At 53.7% G+C, this 18076-nt stretch overlaps 1 protein-coding gene across 1 annotated transcript; it reads right to left on the reverse strand.

The window, feature by feature from the left end:
- Positions 1-1586: 1586 nt before the first annotated feature.
- Positions 1587-4252, reverse strand: MIND_00580300 (uncharacterized protein; the record flags this gene model as incomplete). The annotated part of the gene is made up of 12 exons (XM_037362563.1): positions 1587-1860; positions 1918-2151; positions 2422-2537; positions 2585-2726; positions 2773-2943; positions 2995-3158; positions 3214-3405; positions 3480-3530; positions 3576-3700; positions 3747-3762; positions 3809-3883; positions 3932-4252. The coding sequence occupies 12 exons, from the start codon at positions 4250-4252 to the stop codon at positions 1587-1589; spliced, it is 1881 nt and encodes a 626-aa protein (XP_037220484.1).
- Positions 4253-18076: the final 13824 nt, after the last annotated feature.

Raw genomic sequence — 18076 nt, forward strand, 5'->3', positions numbered from 1 at the left:
AACAGGCGCCCTAGTCGGAGGAACGCATATGTGGGAAGCACGTGACTGAGAACAACGTGTCGAGCCGTTGCCGAGCCCAACTCGACACCAGGGGACTGGGGAGGAGTGTCAGGAGGTTAGGAGTATCGCCTGGCCCGCAAGAGATGTACGATCATCCCCTCTGCAGCTAGGAACGCGGGTGAGGAGGAGCAGGAGAGGCCAGGGTTTCCGATCACCCCTTTGCGGGCCTGCATATATAAACACGCGATAGCATATCATGTACTCTATTGCTTAGATTGTCTGAAGAACTACTTCTCTCTGTGCAAGGAGGAACCACCGCCTCGACTACCGACAGCGACAAGGGACCAAGTTAATGGGCCCTTTCGGTTTCGATCCACCCTGCTTGCACTACTCGCGGGCCTGACAATTCGTCTGTTCTGTTCCGGGCGCGTGTTCTTGGGAGAAGACCTTGCATAGCCCAACCCGAAGTCTGCCACTTGAAGTTGCTCATGGGCCAGATTTTGACTCACTCTAGGGCTTTTTGTTAAGAATGAAATGAAGGTACAGACAATACTCAATGATTTTTTCATGTGAAAATGAGTGGTAGAGTAGAATTACTGAAATAGGAAATTTGTTCCCACATATTTGAGCTGGAATAATTCTACTGCCAGTGTGGACCTGTTGCCCAACATTATTCCACAAGAGTGTCAGGGGATGAGGGTCCAGGTGCCTAGTTGATACCAAAGCTGGGGGAACAGCCCCACAGCTAACTACCTAAGTACAGGGCTATCTGCGCACGGACCAGTCACGTGATCAGTCACAGCTGTCACATCACATGCTCACCTTACAATGAGCAATTTGACTGCGGATAATAGCCTCTTCATGACATCACATACCAGTGTCACATCTTATTGTCCAAGTCTTACCATATCAAAATTATTAATAGTCCTTCATACCTCTATGGACTTGAAGTGAAAAAACCTTGAAGCTTGAAATCATTCATTTTGCTTTTCAAAAATTTTCATTACTATGGTGGGTACTGGGCTGCACAGGTGACCTATACTTCAACACACCAAGCACGACGAGCTAGCTTATTTTGCTCCTTGGTCCACCTATATCAAGCACTTATGATGTAGTCACATGCAAATGCACAGCAGGCAGGATGGTTCAGGGCTCTATCAAGAATTCTAGGTGCCACACGGATAACCATGCGGTTATATGAAGCATTGTCCTGGGTTTCTGCAGTCCTTGGAAAGTGCCGTGTGAAAGCTCTGAAGTTGGATGTCTCTCCCATGGTGTAGTCTATGTAGGGCATCTGGTGGCTCAAGAAGTCAGGCATGTCACCACTGGCACGCACCTGGAGCTGTCGTGTGGAGTACACAGAACTCACACTCCATAAGTCTTCAAATGACCACTTGTTGAGCAGGATGTTGACAAGTTTCTCAGCCACCCTGTAGACTGTGATTTCCTGAATCTCAGTGCTGTGGGTCACAAGATCAGCACCAGAGGGCATACAGCAGATATATGCCAGAATTAATATGCTTTTAGTGTGCAGTGTCCTGTAAGGTAAAAACATTTAGACCTAATAAAACAGTGTGCAGTCAGTCTTACAATGAAACTGAGAGCTTGACTAATCCACTCATAGACACTGTGAGGAAGGCTGTTGGGAGATGGCACCCAGATTCACAAAGCTTAATCAGGAGCTCCAGCATTTGTGCTTGCAGTTGCGGCTCTGTGGAGATCAATAGCTCTGCCCAGATGGCTATATGTGCAGAGTTGTCCATCGATCGCAGAAGTAGTGCTGTGTCCTGAGCTGAGTCTGCTCTTCCATGCAGATACGCCACAATCTGGTCCTTGACAGCAATCCCCACATGTGGGACACTAAGCATATGTCAATCAACTATCACAAATTCACAGCCCAGCTGTTGCGCCGCTTACCTGAGATAGCTGAGGAGCTCCTCTAGCACCTGCTGTGTCAGCCCCCGCCCCCGATTTGCGGTAAGCAGCTTCGTAGCCTCTCGGCCGTACATAAGACGCAGCAGGGGCTTAGCGGCGGTGTGCAGGTTGATAGTGGGGCCAGGCTGGTTGGAGTCGGACCACCAGCTATAGATGCTCGATATCGTCGCTGTGCGCGGGGGCATGGTGGGGAAAGACAGGAATGGTACTGGTGACCTGGAATCCGGAATTAATCAGGCAGTGTTGATCAGGCAGTGTTGATCATCTCGAACATAGAAGTCAAAATACAGCTTTCGCAGATAGCACATACGACGATGCTGGACACCAGCAGCCGACTTACCGAATTCCCGTTCTCACCGCTCGGCCTCTTAGTGAGTTATAGCTACAGTTGAAACCAGTCGTAACATAACTGCTTGAATACTACATTTCCTATGCTTATCTCTCCCCTATATCCCACTGTTTATACCTCCACAGACTTACACTCACCCCTCGACGCCCTTCACCGCCTCCGCGCGCCAGCCCTTTGCGACGGGACACCCCTGTATCTCGCCCGCCATCCGCATCACCTCCTCGTGCCCGTCCTTCTCGTAGCGCACCGGGCCCTGCCCCCGTCAGCACCGCTAAACATAAATAAAAAAAGCGGGCGCACCATCTCGTGGATCCGGTACCCCGCACACCGGTACTCCGCCCTTGGCACGTCCTCGTACCACCCCAGCAGCACCAGCGCGCGGTCGCGCACGTGCCCGAGCAGCCCGCCCGCGGCCGGCTTGTACCACGGCAGCGACGTCCACCTCGCAGTCCGTCAGCCGCAGCAGCAACAAGGAGGAAGGGACTTACTTCTTGGGAAACAGCCGCGGCGCGACGCCGTCCACGAGCGGGGGCAGGTCCGGCTCGACGGCGGCCGCGGGCTTGTGAGTGCGCGGGAGGGCCAGGTACCGCTGCCCGAGCGCGATCACGCCCATCAGGGTGTTGATCAGCGGGGCCGCGTAGAACGGCGCTTTGGGTTGCCTGTGATCGGCCATCAGCCATCGGCGAAAAAGGAAGGGGAAGAGGACTCACATCATCGCAACACGCGTGCGCTCGTCGAGCATCGCACGCACAAAGCCCTCCGCGAAGGACCGGAGCCCGAGCACGCGCGGGACGGGATAGAGCAGCTCGCCGGTCGTGTATTCCGCGACGTCCCGGTTCGATTCAGCGGGGACCATCTTTTCCCGTTCGTAATCCTTTGCAAATACTCAGCTCTATATTTTGTGTTTTGTTTACGACGGGAAAAAGCACCTCGATCCATGTCCGGAAGGCCGCGGGCGTCTCGGGGATGTCCGCGATGTTCATCTTGCGCCCGATCTCCGTCCAGTACACGAATGCCGCCTGCAAAGCATCTTCGTAAGCGCGCGGCTGGGTAATACGGAGTTCACGCGCCTGTTTTTCGAGCTCGGAGTGCCGCCGCCAGCCGTACTTGTCGGCCCATTTCTGCGCGGGGAAAGCATCAGTCCGATTGCGACACGTTGACGGAATCAGATGGATAAACAGGGAAGCGGACTGACCGCAGGCTCGAAGAGGAACAACCCAAGCGTATACAAAAAGTCGTCGTTCGACTTGGGAAGCATTAGATTAACCCAAATGAGCACAGAGGGACGCACGATCTTATACTTGCTGTGCAGCCAGTTCACACGGGCGAGCGCAAGCGACGCGCGGGGGTCGTCAACCGGCGCGTCGGGCGCGGCGTCGACGAGCTTGCCAGCAAGAGGGCACGCGACCCACGTGGCTGGCACGGCTCGGGAACGTGTTTGTGGGGGAAGCGGAACACATACCGATGAGTATCTCAGTCTAAGATCAGTTAGCCTATTAGGCGAATGCGAAGAGCGCCACTTACGTCTGCGTAGCGCCGCGCGATCGTCCCAGGACTGGCAAGTTGCCGCGTCGCGAGCAGCAGCCCCGAGATTGTCGGCTGCGGCCATCGTCAACAAGGTGTAGAAGGAAGAAACTGACAACGCACGATGGCGTAGGTCTTGAACAAAGCAAACGCGAGCGAGTACTCAGATAGCTTCGGCATGTCCCACGCAAATGCAAGCTGCACAACCTCCTGTGCCTCCGCGGGCGTGAGCTTGTTTTCTCTTCCCTTGTACTTGCGGTGGATTGCGTTGTACCTTCGCCACCGCAACGCGCGCACCAGCAGCGCGTACAATGCAAGGGCTGCGAGGCCGGCCGTGGCCCGTCGCCGAAGGGGCGATGCAAGGAGGGGGCCGTCCGATGCGAGGAGGCGGAGGAGGGGCGCGGGGAGGGGAATAGATGCGGGGAGGGATGCGAGGAGGGACATGGGGCTTGGAATAGGGAGAGTGTGATCGGCCTGGACAACCTCTTTATATGGCCCCTGATTCAGTTAGTCCCCGTCTCACTCATATGACGAATGAGGCAGTCGCACCTTGGCCCACACCACTGCGCGGGCGGGCGTTTCACCTCCCCGGTTTTCCCGTCCTGCCCCACCCCGCTGCTCGCACCCCCGTCGGCCTCCGCTATGCAGCCCGCGTCGTCCGGCGGCAGCGTGAAGGAAAGTGGCGGGAGGCAACGGCAGCCCTCGTCGCCAAGCACACCCAATCACAATCACAATCACATGCCCGCACGTGGACGGTAAGCCGGATCGGCGCTGATCGGCCGCTCATGCTTGCGGCACGCGCACTGCGTCAGCGACCCGGCGAGCCGCGCACGCGACGATCTTATCACAGGTCCAGCGGGGCAGCGCGGGGTCTTACTGACGCTCGGAGATGCGGCGCCGCGCGGGAGCAGACCCTGGCGCATCCTGCTTAACCAGCGAGCGCCCGGGCACCGGCGTCTCTCGTACCCGATGCGTCAAGTGCAGCAGCGAGCCTGAAACCAGAGTCCAGATAAGCTGTCGTCGCCTTCCACGCTCAGAGCAGGTCATTCTCGGTTCGAAGTGGCACTGCGATTCGCGAACCACGCATCGGAGGAACGTCAGAGACTCGCAACTCAAAAACGCGCGACGCCGATCGCGGTTGGCAGGGCGACGCCGCACGGGAAAGGGCATTTGATAGCCGGAAATTGCACCCGAAGAAGAACCATCATAAACAATACTGCATTGCTTACAATTCCATACAGTCCTGTGAGAACAGGTTTTTTGGTAAAGCTGTGTTGTCTTTCCATATGGTCTTGGCATTTGCATCCTACAAAAACATATCTGACATCATTATTGATCCATCATTATCACAACCACACCTACACTTCTTATCCAACTTTGTCATCACCCTTTTGTCATCACCCTCATGTTGCTCTTATGGGTTGCAGATGGATATACTTTTCATGGAGCCTTGAATACATTGACCATATTCAATTCGAATTAGAGGGGCGCCAATCAGATGCGCTGTGGATGCACTCGGACAATCTACAGGAGGCTGAAGTGGAGGGGGTTCCCCTGATAGTCCTGCTTAATGTAAGCATCATCTCTATTGCTCCTCTGCCAAAATGAAGTCAGAAATAGGGTGCAATTCCCTGCAACTCAATTGTTAGCTACTACATTTGAGCTCCTCATGTACTACTAAGAGAAATCACTAATGAAGTGACAATTAAACTAATGATGTGTCCAAGAAGCACTGAGTACTGCTTTGAGCAAGGGTACGGCATAAGAAAAATTTAATTTAGAGAAGCCGAAGGCGATAAGGCTTTAAAGCTTTAGAACGCAGGGGAGGAGTCAGATGAGAGTGGAGAGCAAGGCAAGAAACGTTAATAATGAAACTAAAGTACAGGAGTGTAGAGTACGAGTATTATATACTAAGTGGTAAGCATAAGGCATATGACCTTGCAGGGAGATCCGATAAGGTCCGCAGGATGTCCCTGCTAGATAAGTACAAAGGCATAGTAAGTAAGGGGAACGAGAAGACATACACAAGGCAAAGGAAACAAGGCGAACGCCTAAAGGATATAAGTAAACAAACAAAAGTCTAAATGGGTAAAGATCCAAGTTGATAGTCAGAGGAGCCGAACAGGTCCGAGGGAGTCTGTGTGCAGATAAACTTTTTGAAGGGAAACGCTCAGATATCTTTATCGCATAAAAACCCTGTTGCACTCTAACAAAAACCTCGGAGCGTCCGAAGATGCATGGGATATGACACCTACAGTGGAAGGCTCCTCAGTGTGCTGCTGAGCAACTTCAAACTCAAGGAATGCTGATAACAGATAACAGACCTACCTGATCATACTTATCAACTCCATAGCTGACTGCCGAGGCTGCTTGGGGAGCCAGAAGCTGCCGCATTCGCTGTATTATGTGCTTGTGATCTGCATCGATAGTGATTTGTGTCATCATTGCGTGTTTTTTTATCATTTGGACAAGTGTGGTAGTAGACCTGCTGATGTGACATACCATCAAGATGGAACTCATCAGTATTGGGTGCCTACAAAAAGGCTTTGAAAAGCTTACATAGCAGTTGAAACAGATGAAAGATTTAGAATTTAGTGCCTAGATGACTACTAGACCACCTTTCCAAAAAGTGAAATAATGCCTGCTCCAACCCCCCCTACCCCATGTGTGACATACTATCCCGGCCTGCTAATCCGCAGGCCCTTTGGCTTTGAGTCATATTGACTTAATTAAAGTTGGAAAGGCTGTAACTTTAGAGGCAAGGTTCTGAAAAGCACAAGATCCTATATAGGTCTAGGACATACAACCATCAGAAGCATTCTCAAGCATAGCCCCAGTGTCAAACTAGTCCTATGGTGTCAAGTGTCATGCAGAACAAGGGGAGTTTCACTATAGCTAACAAGCCAGTAGCTGCCTGACACAAGACCGACCAGACCAGAGCAGAGTGGAGCGGTCAAGGACCATGGTAGAGTGAAGTCCAGTTGAAGGACAAGAGAAGAGAAGAGAGTTATTAAAGTCATTCTGCACAGAGGAGGAGTGCAAGTAATATTTATTATCAAGCTAAAGTACTATAGCTACTTTAGCTGTTTAAATACTAAGCATAAGTAGAAAGGAAAGACCATAAGTAGGTATAAAGTACATAAGTAAGTATAAAGTACAGAGTGCAGATGGAAAGTAACAAACAAGACGACATATGGAGATGTAAGTAATAAGGCGAACGATATATACAGGATAAGGTCACTAGAGCAACTAGATTGGAGGCTGGCAGGCAATGACTGGTCTGTAGGCCGAGGCATGTGATGGATGCACAGATATGACCTATGGGAACCTTTCCATACTAGTTCCGATACTTTGATAGCTTGTTGCCTGATCAGAAAGTGCTGCAAGGCTTTACAAACTCTTTCCTTTGCGCAACTATTTTGATGATGGTGATTATGTGTAAGGCTTCTCATGAGTGTCATGGATAAATACCTGTACTCTACCCGCAGGTAATTTAGGCTTCAAAACCAATACCTGCATTTGCAGCATCTGTGGGAAACGGGTACCTGTACTCATGGATACGGGTACCTGCACGGGTTATCCACAGGTATTTCTTATGAAACATCAGCATACTGAGGTATATTGACAATATAAGCAGCCTATATGGGACGTAGTTTCAAGTAATACACTGCTATAGACACCATAAGATGAGCATTGGGTGTTGGGTGTTAGAATACAAGAAAATTCATAGATTTGAGACATTTGAGACATAGTTGATTTCCATACTTGTTGATAGCAATAATGTTTCATCATAGTGTCAAAAAATCTGGAGCTACATGCAACCTCTTTACTCAATCCAGTTCAAGAGCCTGTCAATCATTTATCTAATTGCTATATCCCATTGTAGAAAGTAACTTATCCCATGAGCACAATGATAAATATGGAAATTGTGTACTTACCATTGCAAGGACATCAGGAAAACTCCATTCACCTGGAGGCCCTGGCAAGCCTGTCAAGGGGCCATGAAATTCTGCCATCAATCTGGCACGGCTGGTGCCAGACGTTTGACAGAATTCGACACCCTTTGCCAGAATCTGGCCTTGGAAAACTCGCTAAGTCCCCCATCAATCATAAGACATCAATTTGTTACTGATTTTTTTTTTTTTCCAGCCTAGTGACACCTGACAGATGGCGTGATTTTTCACGGCTTTCTTTCCTCCCACCACATTCCCCCACTTTTCCTCTCTCTCCTACGCGGCGCTCAGACCTGTTGCGATGTTTGTGGTGCGTGCTCCTTCCCTTCATCGTCCTCCAGACTGCTAACCTCCATCCAGGAGTCTCCCCTCTGCCGTCTTGTCCCTAAAAATTTGTATGTAGTGGGCCGTTTTTTCGCGTGTTTTGGCTGAAATTTATGGTGCAGACAACACTGGCGCCCGGCTGGGGCTGTTCGGGCGGCAGCGGCAGCGGCGGCGCGCCGGCACCTCCTCCATCCCACCCATGCTCCCATCTCTATTACCACGCTCCGGACTCATACTCCCACCGTAGCCGTAGCCCCTGCCGGTGGCCGAGGTCGATGACCTGCTGGTTCTCGACATATGCGCGGAGCAGCACAGTCGGGCGCGCATGGTAGGGGTTGGGTAGAATAGCCCACCGCCTTCGACACCTGGCCTCACGCTTCAGGTTGTGGTCAGAGGAAATGGGCTAGGTGAGTTGTTGCGATCTCTACCTGGGACACTACTTGACTTATTGTTCAAAGATGGGGATTGCTGTCATCGTTTTGGCTTTAGAGATTTCGGCGCACACGGCTGGTGATAGGTGAGTTGCCCGTATTGTTCCCTCCGACGTTGCCTAACCTGTTCCAGCCCAGCTCTATTGGCGAGGCGTTATTTGTCGCTGCTGGCAAAGTGTCAGGGGAACCTCCCTTTCGGCCCGGAGACGCGCCCGATTCCGGTCCGACTCCGGTTCCGACTCCGGTCCGGCCCTCCATCTCGCCCGCACAATCACCGATCCGTCAACGCCCTCCCGACGGTCGCCCTGGGACCTCGCCTGTGACGCCGCCCAAGCCTTCTGTGCCCGACAGCGGCAGCTACGGACAAGCAGTATATAGTCAGCTACCTAGCAGGCGGACCCTTAGAGTTTCTTCTCTTTGGATCCTCCCCTGCTAGGTCAGCTTCATTTGTATTCGCTTACCAATGTTCACGCTTTGGATCCTCCCCTGCTAGGACCTTGATCTCAGGCCTCCAGGGTTGCCCTTACAGCAGAAGAAACTCTCTACGGGATCAACCGGACAAGATTGCTAGGTTCGGCGCTGACTCAGGCTCCGAGTACGAGTCCGTTCCACCCTCATCACCGCCCCTGCCACTTGTCCCCTCCTCCTCTACTCCTGTGGTCCCCGCACCCGTCATGCCGTCCGGAGTCACTCCTACCGCAGACGCCCGGCTGGACTCACTCGAGGCGAAAATCAATAGCCTAACTGAGGCCCTTGCTTTACTCACCAACCAGGCTTCCGCTGCCGCTGCCGCCGCTAATAATGCTGGCGGACCCCAAACACCTTCGCCGGAGACGTCGATTCCGACTCCGACTCTGGTCCAGGGCAACTCCGAAGCCCTTTTCGGCGACATCAACCTCGCCTCAAAATTGGTCCAAACCCCCCGTTCACCTTCAACGGCGACCGGAAATGCGGCCGCGCGTTCCTTTACGCGGTCCGCACCTACGCCCGCCTTGCCCCTGAGGCCTTCGTGGTCAACGGAGAGGCGAGCGAGGAAAAGGCTGTCCGCTATGCCATGTCGTTTATGGCAGAAGGACCCGCTCAGCAATGGGCGGAGCGCCACGGAAGCAAAGCCCCGTTTCCGTTTCCGTCCTGGGGCTCGTTCGTTTCCGAGTTTCGACTCCGGTTCGTCGAGGAGAACGAGCAAGATCACGCTCTCTCCAAGCTGGAGACTTCCGCCTATCACATGGGCACAAAGGATGTCTACCAGTACACCGACGACTTCGAGGACCTGATGGACCTTGCCGGATTCGAAGACGCGCTGGTCAAGGTGACCAAGTTCCGCCATGGACTTGATCCCTTGATCAACAACGGAATCACGTCCTCGAACGACCCCCCGGACCTCCGGGATTACCTCAGCTGGCGCACCCGGGCCTTCCGTCAATACGAGGCCCTGGTCCGGGCCAAGCTGATCAAGTCAGCCGCCCCCAAGACGCCTGGCGGTTTGATTCGGACTCCGTTTCCGGTCAACCGCATCCCGGCTCCGGCCCCTTTCCGCCCGGTGGCTCCGGTCGTGCCACCTGCGGCCCACGCCCCCGCTCCGGCGCCTCCAGCTCCCGTCCCTATGGAGTTGGATCGCACCAGGGCTCGGGGTGCCCCTCGTCGCGCGTGCTTCAGGTGCGGCGACCCAAACCATCTCGCCCAGGATTGCCCCCTCCCCGCCGATGTCCGCTCGATGGACATCCTCGACGAGGTGATCCAACAACTCGGCGACGAGATGTTAGCGGAGTTGATCGCCCGCTACTCAGAGTCTCAGACACAGCTGCCCTGCCGGAGACGGCAGCGGAGTCGATGGCCGGAGAGGATTTTGTCCCCCGCGACGAGTGACTGGTGTGCCCTCGTTCGCGTCTATAAATCGTTTTGCCTCTTTGTATGATGACTGCAGTTCCTTGAGACACACCCTCTCCTGCCCCCGCCTCGACTCCGTCTCCGACTCCGCCCGCGACTCCGGTCATCGTCCTTCGCCGCCTCACTGCCTGGGAAAAGAAACTGCCCAAGCAGTACACCGTTGCCGCTGCCCCTGGGGCAAACTCCCTCCACCTCCCGTTGGAGCTAGAGTCCACCACCAGCGCGCTGAAGCTCTCACTCTCTGGGCTTGTCGACTGTGGTGCCACCTCCGACTTCATTGACACGAACTATGTTGCTCGGAATGGCATTCCGGTCCGCACCCTCGATCAGCCGATTCCGGTTTTCAATGTCGATGGCACCCCCAATGACGCTGGCTCCATCAAACAGATTGCGGACTTGGTCCTGCGCTACAAGGGCCATGCCGAACGAGTTCAACTGGCCGTCACCCATCTTGGCAAGCAAGACCTCATCCTGGGGTATTCCTGGTTGCGGAAACATAACCCAGAGATCAATTGGGAAACCAAGGAGGTCAAGATGACACGGTGCCCCCGCAATTGCTCGACCTGCCGTGAGGAAGAGCGCGTCGAACGGACCGAGCTGCGGCGACTCCGGTCGCTTCAGAAGCGTCTCCGCTCTGGCCCGTTCCCCTCGGTTTGCACTATGGACCTCTCTGGCCCTGAGGACGGAGACGCGGCCTTTCCGACTCGAGGCGGACAGCTCTGATTATGCGACGGGGGCGGTTCTTTCACAATCCGCCCCGGACGGGAAGTGGCACCCTGTAGCATTCTATTCCAAAAGCTTAAACGATGTCCAGCGCAACTACGAAATCCACGACAAGGAGATGCTCGCGATCATCCGCGCACTCGAGGAGTATAGACACTTCCTCGAGGGCGCCGCGCACCCTGTCGAGATTTGGACTGACCATAAGAATTTGGAGTACTTCAGGAAGACGCAGCACCTCAACCGGAGACAGGCCCGGTGGTCTCTGTACCTCTCCCGGTTCGACTTCACGCTGCACCACAAGCCTGGCCGCGATATGGGTCGGCCTGACGCCCTCTCCCGGAGGCCTGACCACGGAGTCGATTCCGACAACTCCGATGTCGTCCTTCTGTGGCCTGAACTCTTCCACGTCCGCGCACTCGAGGGCGTTTCTGTTTCCGGTCCCGGCTCTGAACTCCTCCGCGACATCCGTGATGCCCTCTCCGGTAAGCCAGACCTAGAGGAGCCCGTCGCACTAGCGGCCCGGCAACTTCTTAAGGTCCAAGGTCAAGCTCGAGGCCCCCGCTCCTCACGTTCTGACGAGTGGGCCGTCTCCGGCGGTCTTCTCCATTTCCGAGGAAAGATCGTCGTACCAAAGGACAAGGACCTCCGGAGACACATCATCGAGCTCTGCCATGACACCCGAGTCGCCGGACACGCAGGTCGTTTCAAGACCCTGGAGTTGGTCTCCCGGAACTACTGGTGGCCTCAGATGTCTCGCCATATCGGCCGGTATGTCGCGACCTGTGACTTGTGCTGTCGCACCAAGGCACTCCGGAGACTGCCCCACGGAGAACTGCACCCCACGGAAACGCCCCCAGAACGCTGGCATACCGTCTCCGTCGACTTCATCGTAGAGCTTCCCGAAGCCCATGGGTACGACGCGATCATGGTCGTCGTTGACACCCTCGGAAAGGCGCCCACTTCTCAGAGTGTCATACGACGGTCGATGCAGTAGGGGCAGCCCGCCTCTACTACCGGAATGTCTGGCGGCACCATGGGACTCCGGAGAAGTACGTCTCCGACCGCGGCTCGCAGTTCATCGCGGACTTCACCCGAGAACTTTGGCGTCTAATCGGCATCAAGCCCGCCACGTCCACCGCGTACCACCCGCAGACAGACGGTCAGACAGAGCGCGTCAACCAGGAGCTGGAGCAGTACTTGCGGATCTTCACCAACTACCAGCAGGACGACTGGGATGAGCTGATTCCGGCTGCGGAGTTCACCTACAACAACCATGTTCACTCCTCCACGCAGCAGGTCCCCTTCATGACGGACACGGGACGGCTCCCCGCATGGGGCTTGAACCCGGAGTCCGTTCCGCCATGGAGTCGGTGAACGAGTTCCGCGACCGGATCGCCACTGGTGTTGCTGAAGCCAAGGCCGCTCTCACTAAGGCCAAAGAGGAGTACAAGCGCTACTACGACCGGAGACGGACTCCGTCTCCGGAGTTTTGTTTGGCTGGATGCCTCTGACATCAGGACGACTCGCCCCTCGGAAAAGTTCTCCCATCGCCGCCTCGGACCGTTCAAGATAGTCGCGGAGATCAGCAAAGGTGCCTACAAGCTCGACCTCCCTCCGCGCTACTCGAAGCTCCACCCGGTCTTCCCCGTCGTCAAGCTCGAGCGCGCCCAGGACGACCCCTTCGACAGACGCCCCGGCTACGACCAGCCCCCTCCGGACCTCGAGGACAGAGTCCCGGAGTGGGAAGTAGAGGAAATCCTGGACGCAAGGGTGAGGTATAAACGGCTGAACTACTTCGTCAGATGGAAAGGCTACGACGCATCGCACGACCAATGGGTCCGCTTCGACCGCGTCTTCGCCCGGAGAAAATTGCGGAGTTCTATCGTAAGTACCCTGGCAAGCCACGACACATCGCCTCCGCGACCTTCGACTCGATTCCGTTCCGGTCTATGCGTCGGGACGCCGCATTCAAAGGGGGGGGTGATGTCAGGGGAACCTCCCTTTCGGCCCGGAGACGCGCCCGATTCCGGTCCGACTCGGTTCCGACTCCGGTCCGGCCCTCCATCTCCCCGCACAATCACCGATCCGTCAACACCCTCCCGACGGTCGCCCTGGGACCTCGCCTGCGACGCCGCCCAAGCCTTCTGTGCCCGACAGCGGCAGCTACGGACAAGCAGTATATAGTCAGCTACCTAGCAGGCGGACCCTTAGAGTTTCTTCTCTTTGGATCCTCCCCTGCTAGGTCAGCTTCATTTGTATTCGCTTACCAATGTTCACGCTTTGGATCCTCCCCTGCTAGGACCTTGATCTCAGGCCCCCCGGGGTTGCCCTTACACAAAGGTGAGTCGATATCTAATTGCGGGGAGGGCCTCTTTGTTGCATGTTTCTGCTTGCTCCGCCCTTGAACTCTCAAATGGAATGGGGGTAGTGGCAGTGTTGGGTCTGGGCAGCCCGCCTGCTCTGACCCTAAGCCTGTCCGAGGGCTGGACCATGTATTTACAATATGTAATATGTAGAATAGTCAAATATATTTGTTTTCTATCATAATTTGAAGCCCCAAATCTTAGAGATTGGATAGCATTGGAGGAACCCTGTTGAGATTCTGGAGAAATTTTGGCGCCAGAATAAATTCTGGCGCTTGCTATGTCACTAATGGGGCCAGACCAATTCTGGCGGCCTGTCATGTCTGGGACTGGCCTGGGAGCCTTGGCACTAGGATGCCCAGGGCGATGGAGTTTTCCTGATGCATTCCTGTGAAGACAACACATCTGTGAAAATAGGAATAACATCCTTGGTATACTCTGTTGCTTTTCTATTTGTCTCATTATCCAAATGGAGAACAGAAGGACATGTGCTGGGAACTAATCCTGTGATATAAAGCAAATCCTGTTGAGGGAAAGCAGATCTGAAAGCCTGAATATTTGATGAAATATTGATCTCATTGAGTTTAGCAAAGAGAAGAATCTCATAGTGGATATAGATATCTATATCATCTAGAGAAAGTGGCATTTGACCATGGATCCCATGCCCAAAAACAGAGACTATCTACAGCTGGAAGTGTGATAAACCACATAGAATGATCAAATTCAGGCTGTATATTTTTCAAAACCAGATAGATTTCTGCCATGCAAGCATCTGACATGAATGTTCCTGCTAGTGAAAAGTTATCCCATGCTTCAACCAGATGCATATCCAGACCAACACCACTAGTAAGATCTGCACAGGGTCAAAGACTAAAATTATAAACCTGTGATAAGGACCTACATGCTAGCAAACTTGGTGAAAATATATATCAGAGAATGGGCAATTGACAGACCAGAGGAAGAATGAACATACTCTGTTGCAATAGAGATTGCCTCTTGAACAACTTCTGCTCCTACATTTTTGTCATGGACAAAACTGGTCTATGTAATAACACTGCGGGCAATGGAGCATATTCCGCCCTGGAATATGTTGAGAATATTATGAATATTACAGGGTGTATTCATTCCATCTTCTAGGCTGGAATATGACAGGAATATCCGTGGAATATTCTCAATTTTCTCACCATCTGTCATGTATATGACAGCCCGGAAAATGTTGGGCAGATCTGTGGAATATTCTCAATCTGCCACATGTTTTCATTCAATATTCCGACCTGGAATACATCACATGTTCCAGCCTGGAATATCGTGATCATATTCTGGGACTATTATTGATTGGGATTCTGATTGGGATTCTACAATTAACTCCATTTAAACTACATGATTGCTGGCTAGTACATACTTAGATACCATGAAAATTAACCTAACCACCTCCACACCTAGTCCACAAGCAAGAACTTACTGGACCTGTCTATTCCACAAAGGAAAATTCGATAACATGAACAATTATCATATCTACTCCCAATCTATGTAACGACTCATGCATTTTTCCAGTTCTCGACTCACATTCTGGCACCAGCAGACGCATAAACTCACTTTGTTGGTAAAGTCAACTTAAAGTCGCACCTATGGAACAGAACTTCGCGAAAACACGCCACCGCACCAGTCTGTGGCACTTCGGATAGCCCCATACCTCTCAGGCCGAAACAATGTCTTGTTGTGTGCTAACATTGTACATGTTCCCCGCCGTTTGCACCTCTTCCTGGCCCAACTTCAACAACAGGTGGTCGTCATCGTCCGTGACAAGAGAAAGGTCCATCTTTGGGATTAGTGAGCATATTGGTCCACCGAAATGCGCACATAACTCACCTGGTTCAAGCATACTTCGCATCGGCGCGTCGTTGGTGCTAAACAAGCACTTCCTCCATCAGCGTTAAACAAGGAAGCTTCCTGCCAACTCGAGCGTTCTCACCAGCCTCAAGGACAAGGTTGCGTGGATGGAAAGCGACACGCGAGCCGCCTGCAAACGCCGACCCAGCATGTGCGCTTGTGCTATTTTCAGACGAGGAGTGGTTGATTGGGTGCGGTCTTTGTCACGGTCGGTGCTTGTTGCCGGGAAAGCCCAGAGGAGGCCATTTGGCGGTGTGTCTTGACGCTATTCGCAAAGTGCTTTTGTGCTAGCTTGAATCTTGGCAGATGTTAGTGGTCGTAAACAACGACAGGAGAGGCGGAGTTCATACAGGATGATGTTTGCCAAGGACGTTAGCGCTATCGTTGTTCCCGCCCTTCACAACGAGTAAGTTGTCGTTCTCCACATTCACAGTCTGGACTGAACAGACTCGCAAGTTATTTTCACTCCGAAACGACGAGCCAACCGTCGAGGTTTGAAGTCTGCTTCCTTGTTGTTCTCGTCAGCTGCGCGCGGCTTTGTCCCCGCTAGCGTGAAATAGCTGTCGGAGGTTGTGTCACGAGTGGCCGTAGAGAAGTCGAGAGGACCTTGCTCGTCATTGCCCCCGCCTCTGGTGAATGCTTGAGATAGTTGTGGTCGGATAATCGTTGAATTTGGTGAAGATGGTTCTCGGGTGAGTCGTCACTGTTGCCATTCTTGCGCTAATGCCCATTATCGTCAGAGTCAACGCTCGGACAGTGGTTGTGGTTGTTGGCCGAGCTCACCACTTGCATCCATCGCTCCCCTTCTGCCATTGCACTCCCATGTCCCAGCTAATCCCCGATGTTTAAGGCACATATGCCTTCTTATAGAAGGCTGTTGTCGTCGCAGAGGCCGCTTGCGCTTGCGCTGACGAAACTGTGGTTGCAGTCCGCCCATCGCTGTCTTGATAGCGGCATCAACCCAGTCGCGTTACGCTTTGAAGTTGGTCGTCGTTGTCCCCACCCGGACTGTGGTTGTTGTTGGAAGTGATTGGCGGCGGGAGTTCGATCTCCCGCGAGTTGGGCAGTGAGAGCCGTCGTCAAAACGGCCGTTTGGTGGGTAGTTGGCAAGAACGGGCCAAGCGCTTGGTGGGGAAGAGCAGAAGATGCCAGCGTGGCATTCCCACGGGCTCCAGCTGGCCGGTCCGAGGGCTGGTGGATGGCGGAGGAGGTTGTTGTTGGAGGCGGTTGGTGGGGCGCTTGGCAACACCTGACGCGCCAATAACAGGCGCGGCGGTGCCAAAGGCTCCGCTACCTCCGAACGTTGTGAAAACCCGAGGCGGGCTCGGCAGCAGACAACACCAGCGCAATCGTGAGCGGAAGCAACAACGGACCGGCGTTTCGGGTCCGTAACCCGACACCAGCACGTGTTGCTTACTAACTTCTCCCGCTTTCATCATCCCCACCCGCTCGCTTCACCGACGCTCGCAGCCCAGCACAGATGACATGGCCATGTCCCGCATCTGGACGCCGCGAACAGCATTGCCACGAACAGCACGCTAATCAACCGCGGCTGCTGACTCAACGCCAACTTGAAGCCCCCCGAATTAAGCTGTGCGAGAACGCTAAGTACCTCGGCAAAGCTCTTCCGAGAGGTCCTGAAACGCTTCCCATGTCGCAGTTGTCCTCGAGAACCACGAAATCGACACTGAAAATGGCAACTGATGGTCAGTAACGGCGCTCTCCTCAACGTACAGAAGACGTACAAGTCGGAAATCGCCCACAAGACACGGGGCCGTGCTGCAATGGAGGGTAAGCATTTGTATGGGCGACTCGGGGAAGGTATGAGTTTACGGGGGGATTGTCTATTCGCTCAAGACAATGTCAGTGCGTCGCCACAGCCATTCAGATCTGGAAGGGTCTGACCGTCTTTCGCAGTTTCATAGAGTGTCAGCTCATGACCACACTACAACCAGGCACAAAAAACCACTGTGTGGAAGTGTATGGATATGGACACAATGTGCGTGCCCGCTCGTCCTCTTCATCACAACAACTGACACTGTATCTGGGGGGCTGCGCAACTTGGCACCAATCCGCTCTGGCGCGTTCGGTGTCTGCAACGAGACTGTCGCGCAAACATCGTGATGAACGTTGACGCGGAGAGGGCGGTGTTGATGCGGCAGATGCAGCCGTTAAGTGGGTGCCTTGGGTTGCAGCTGGGGGCAAGGCGGCTCGTTTGGCGGGCAGACTGGTGTTCGAGTCGCGCACGCGCATATTTAGATTTGAATTGATCGTGTGCGCGGGTGTCGGACGCGGTGCTCGTGGGCGGCGTGGCCGTGGCCGTGGCTGTCTGACTCTTTCTCTAACTGTTGTCCAGGCGGCCTGTAAACAATAAATTAGTCCACAGGTGAAGAACAAGGGATAGTCCAACCGTAAGACCTGCGCCTGGTGAATCTCGTTTGCTAATAGGTGCTCCAACTCCACCACACAAGCCGGGCAAGATGGCACATCCAACCACCATCCCAAACGTGTAGCCTGGCCAAAATCCCGCCAGACATCTGTAAGACTCGGTCAGTACCGGCCAGGACAAGATGAATCGGTCGCAAACTTGAACTCGTTGGATGTTTTGGGCACTGCTGCTCGCAAGACTGGTGCTGAACGACTGGTGTTTAGGGCCCAACACATCTGCCATGATGAGCACAGAGTAGTAAATCTATT

Source organism: Mycena indigotica (assembly GCF_014461135.1).
Source record: "Mycena indigotica strain 171206Taipei chromosome Unknown Mind.scaff0005, whole genome shotgun sequence".
Lineage (NCBI taxonomy): Eukaryota > Fungi > Basidiomycota > Agaricomycetes > Agaricales > Mycenaceae > Mycena > Mycena indigotica.